This window comes from Cannabis sativa, chromosome 9, assembly GCF_029168945.1.
Source record: "Cannabis sativa cultivar Pink pepper isolate KNU-18-1 chromosome 9, ASM2916894v1, whole genome shotgun sequence".
Classification (NCBI taxonomy): domain Eukaryota; kingdom Viridiplantae; phylum Streptophyta; class Magnoliopsida; order Rosales; family Cannabaceae; genus Cannabis; species Cannabis sativa.
This window is the reverse complement of record NC_083609.1, coordinates 47,494,549-47,498,118: the sequence shown is the minus strand read 5'-3', so window position 1 is coordinate 47,498,118 and position 3,570 is coordinate 47,494,549. Positions and strand designations below refer to the sequence as shown.

At 32.0% G+C, this 3,570-nt stretch overlaps 1 protein-coding gene across 1 annotated transcript; it reads left to right on the top strand.

Moving 5' to 3' along the window:
- The first annotated feature begins 613 nt into the window (after nt 1-613).
- Nucleotides 614-2,678, top strand: LOC115721871 (putative glutamine amidotransferase GAT1_2.1). Its single transcript, XM_030650961.2, has 4 exons — nt 614-865; nt 967-1,736; nt 1,815-2,024; nt 2,123-2,678. The coding sequence occupies exons 1-4, from the start codon at nt 730-732 to the stop codon at nt 2,381-2,383; spliced, it is 1,377 nt and encodes a 458-aa protein (XP_030506821.2). The 5' UTR covers nt 614-729; the 3' UTR covers nt 2,384-2,678.
- The last annotated feature ends 892 nt before the right edge of the window (nt 2,679-3,570 follow it).

Below are 3,570 nucleotides of genomic sequence, written 5' to 3'. Positions count from 1 at the left end.
ATATATAAATAATAATATTATTTATTTTAAATTAATATTTTTATAAATATAAATATTATTTATTTTAAATTCATTTAAATATATATAAATATGCAAATTGTTTGTTTTAAGTTAATTGAACTTATATTAAATTTAAATTAATTTAAATATATGGAAATATTAATATATTATTTATAACAGAAGAATACTAATTACAATCTCCTATTATAATCTCCTATGCGAAATAAACAGAATTACTAATATTTCAATATAGCATACGGATTTGAAAAGTATATATTTTATATGATATAATTACATTTAATGTATAACATATTTACTGTATGTTTAAAATTTAAGTGTAGCGTTTTTTTAAAAATATTGTATCTAAATATGTAAGCGCTTAGTTGTTTCAAAAAAAAATATATGTAAGCGCTTAGAGAATAATCAAGAAAAAAGAAATTAAAAAATTAAAGATATATAGAAAGACTCAATTTCCACGAATCACACTGATAAGGATGAATTAAAAATTTCTCTATACGCGGCGCAAGGAGGCTGTTAATTCCGGTCTAATATATAATAAAATAATACATAATCGTCTTCTAATTAGGATATATCTCACCTGTTTTGGTCTTTAAATAGATAATGATATATTTTAATTAAGTGTTACCCAAATCGACCTTACCAGTTACCCCATACTTGCGTCTCTGTCTTGTTATACAAAAATTCTATAAATAGAGAGAGCCCTTAACCATGGGATCACAAATCAAAGAACTCAACAATAATATCACACCCTTGGCAATGTCTTCCGATCTCTCTGATATCCTCCCTCGCGTGCTTATCGTATCCAGACGTAGCGTTCGAAAGAATAAATTTGTAGATTTCGTAGGTACGTTGAGATTTTCTTTTTTATTTTTTTCTCTTTCATTGTTAAAATTATTAGTTTCTGTTTATATTTATTCTTATGTGTTTGTTTCTTCTTTTCTTCAGGAGAATACCATCTTGATCTTATAGTAAATTATGGTGCGGTACCCGTAATAATCCCAAGAGTTTCTGGGGTAAACACGTTGTTGAGAAGCTTTGAGCCCATCCATGGCGTCCTGCTATGCGAAGGAGAAGATATCGACCCGTCTCTGTACAAAGGAGAATTGGATCAACCTTCGGACCTTTCGCCGCAAGAACTGGAAGAGATTAAGAATCTTCATGCCAGTGACACAGCCATTGACCGTGAAAAGGACTCCATTGAGTTGAGTCTTGCTAAGCTTTGTTTGGAGAGGAACATACCTTATTTGGGAATATGTAGGGGTTCCCAAGTCTTAAACGTGGCCTGTGGAGGTACCCTTTATCAGGACGTTGAGAAAGAGCTCTCTAAAAATGTCAATAAACAAGAAAGTGAAAGTAATAACACTAATGACAATAACAAAGTTATGCATATTGACTATGATAACTATGATGATCATAGACATGTTGTCAAACTCGTAAAAGACACCCCATTGAATGAATGGTTCAAAGATTCATTGGATGAAGAGAAAATGGAGATTTGGGTAAATAGTTATCACCACCAAGGAGTCAAGAAATTGGCTCAAAGATTTGTGCCGATGGCGTTTTCCCCAGATGGTTTAATAGAAGGGTTTTATGACCCAGACGCTTACAATCCCGAGGAGGGTAAATTTATTATGGGTCTACAATTTCACCCAGAAAGAATGAGAAAGCCAGATTCTGAAGAATTTGATTATCCGGGCTGCCCGTCTGCTTATCAGGTACATATTTTAATTAGTTTAACCTTAATATGTAATTATTAATATTATACAAGCTAATTGATTTGTATGTTTGAGCAGGAATTTGTTAAGGCGGTGATTGCTTATCAAAAGAAGCTGACTAATTGCTCTACAACAGTTACCAAACAATTAAAGGTCGATCAAGAATTGGAGAAAAAGAGAAAAGTTATTGCCAGAAGTTTCTCACTTGCTAGAAACCTTTATGCCACCGGCCATGAAATGGATTCAAAGGAAGAATCTGAACTTGAAGCGGGAGCCGAATTCCTCAAAGTATGTCGACATAAATATTACACACTTACTACTTTATTTGAAACAAATTTTGTATAATGATAGATACTAAAGGGATGATTTTTTATGCATGTGTACAGTCGAATACAGCATTGAGTTTACAACAAGAGAATAGGCTGAAACAAATGGGGGCAACCGTTAGGAATGCCAATTCTTATATAAAGAAGTTGAAGTTGAATGAGGAAAGACAAACAGTGGCTCGAAATGTGATGGGCAAAATGTCTGTAGAGCAGTTATCTGATCTCATGTCGTTTTACCATATGATGGGTCAAATTTGCTCAGAAGTCCTTGAGACAAAGCTAAGTAGAGTTGTCCCCGATGGCTTTACCAGCAACCAATAATTTACTATTATTATTATTATTATGAACAGGTTCCCTGGAGATTAGGATATCGACTTATAAGAACAGTGTCTCATGAATCATGATGAAGATCTGTTTCACTTTTAGTTTCACTCACATGAATCTTTGCAAGTCGATGCGGGCTCTTTTTCTCCCCCTTTTATGCTTTGCTTTTTATTTTATTTATTTTTTTATTTGTCTTTAGTATCAAACTATCTTTATGTGTTACTATTAGAAAGAGTTGTTGTAACTTTTTGTTCAAGTATATAATTTAAAACTCCATAAAAGTTGCAACATAGTGTTATCGTTTTAGTTGATATCAAGAAATGTTACATCGTATGGCCAGGTTGGCTGAGCCTCTAACAATCATCTTTTAAATATTATATTATATAAATGTCTTTACACTCAGCTTGTAATTGTGTTTGTGGTATTAATCTAAATATATAATAAATATTAATAATTGAAGTTACTATATTTTATGATTAAAGACGTGCCAAGTTGCGAGTTTTTGCATGTAATATTGGATTTTTATATTTGTCAAGTGGTCTGGAAGCCCCACAATACTACATAATATGGCCTACCGTGAAGTAAAGTAGCAGCAACCAGCAAGCCAGAAGTTATTTTGATTAGTGTGTACGCAGAATTTAATTTGAGGGGACAGTTTTTCAAAAATAAACTTAAGATAATAGGTGGTGTGCCATTGTTTAACCATATCTCTTAAAAGTTATTTTTTTTTTAAGTTACATGAAACTTGATACTTAATTACACTAATAATAATATGACACCGAAATAAATACTAAAAAAACCGAGTTTTTTTCAATGCCAATAATTATTACAGAAATATACTGTATATAAAACTGTATAAGTCTGCAGCAACAGAAAGTAATTTTGTTACTGCAGAAATCAGTTTTTGCAGAGATAGAACAAAACAGGCAGAATATAAAAATAATTGCAAAAAATTAAATTACTTGACACAAGAGATTTGTACGTGGTTTCAGTGCTCTTTCAAATACTACTAGTCCACGGGACCACACCAAGAGAATGAAATCAATTAGTAAAGTATCAAAGATTACAAAAGCAATTCAATTAAACAAATTTAGACTCCCCCTAGTGATTTGCCGCAACCCTTTGTAATCCACTTTGCTAATCTGATCTCTGAAACACACCAAGTAGTGAACTCCTTTCAGCTA

Coding starts and splice junctions, on each gene's coding strand:
- LOC115721871 (XM_030650961.2), top strand. CDS start 730: ATGGGATCACAAATCAAAGAACTCAACAATAATATCACACCCTTGGCA. Junction 866..966: donor TAAATTTGTAGATTTCGTAG/GTACGTTGAGAT, acceptor TCTTTTCTTCAG/GAGAATACCATCTTGATCTT. Junction 1,737..1,814: donor GCTGCCCGTCTGCTTATCAG/GTACATATTTTA, acceptor ATGTTTGAGCAG/GAATTTGTTAAGGCGGTGAT.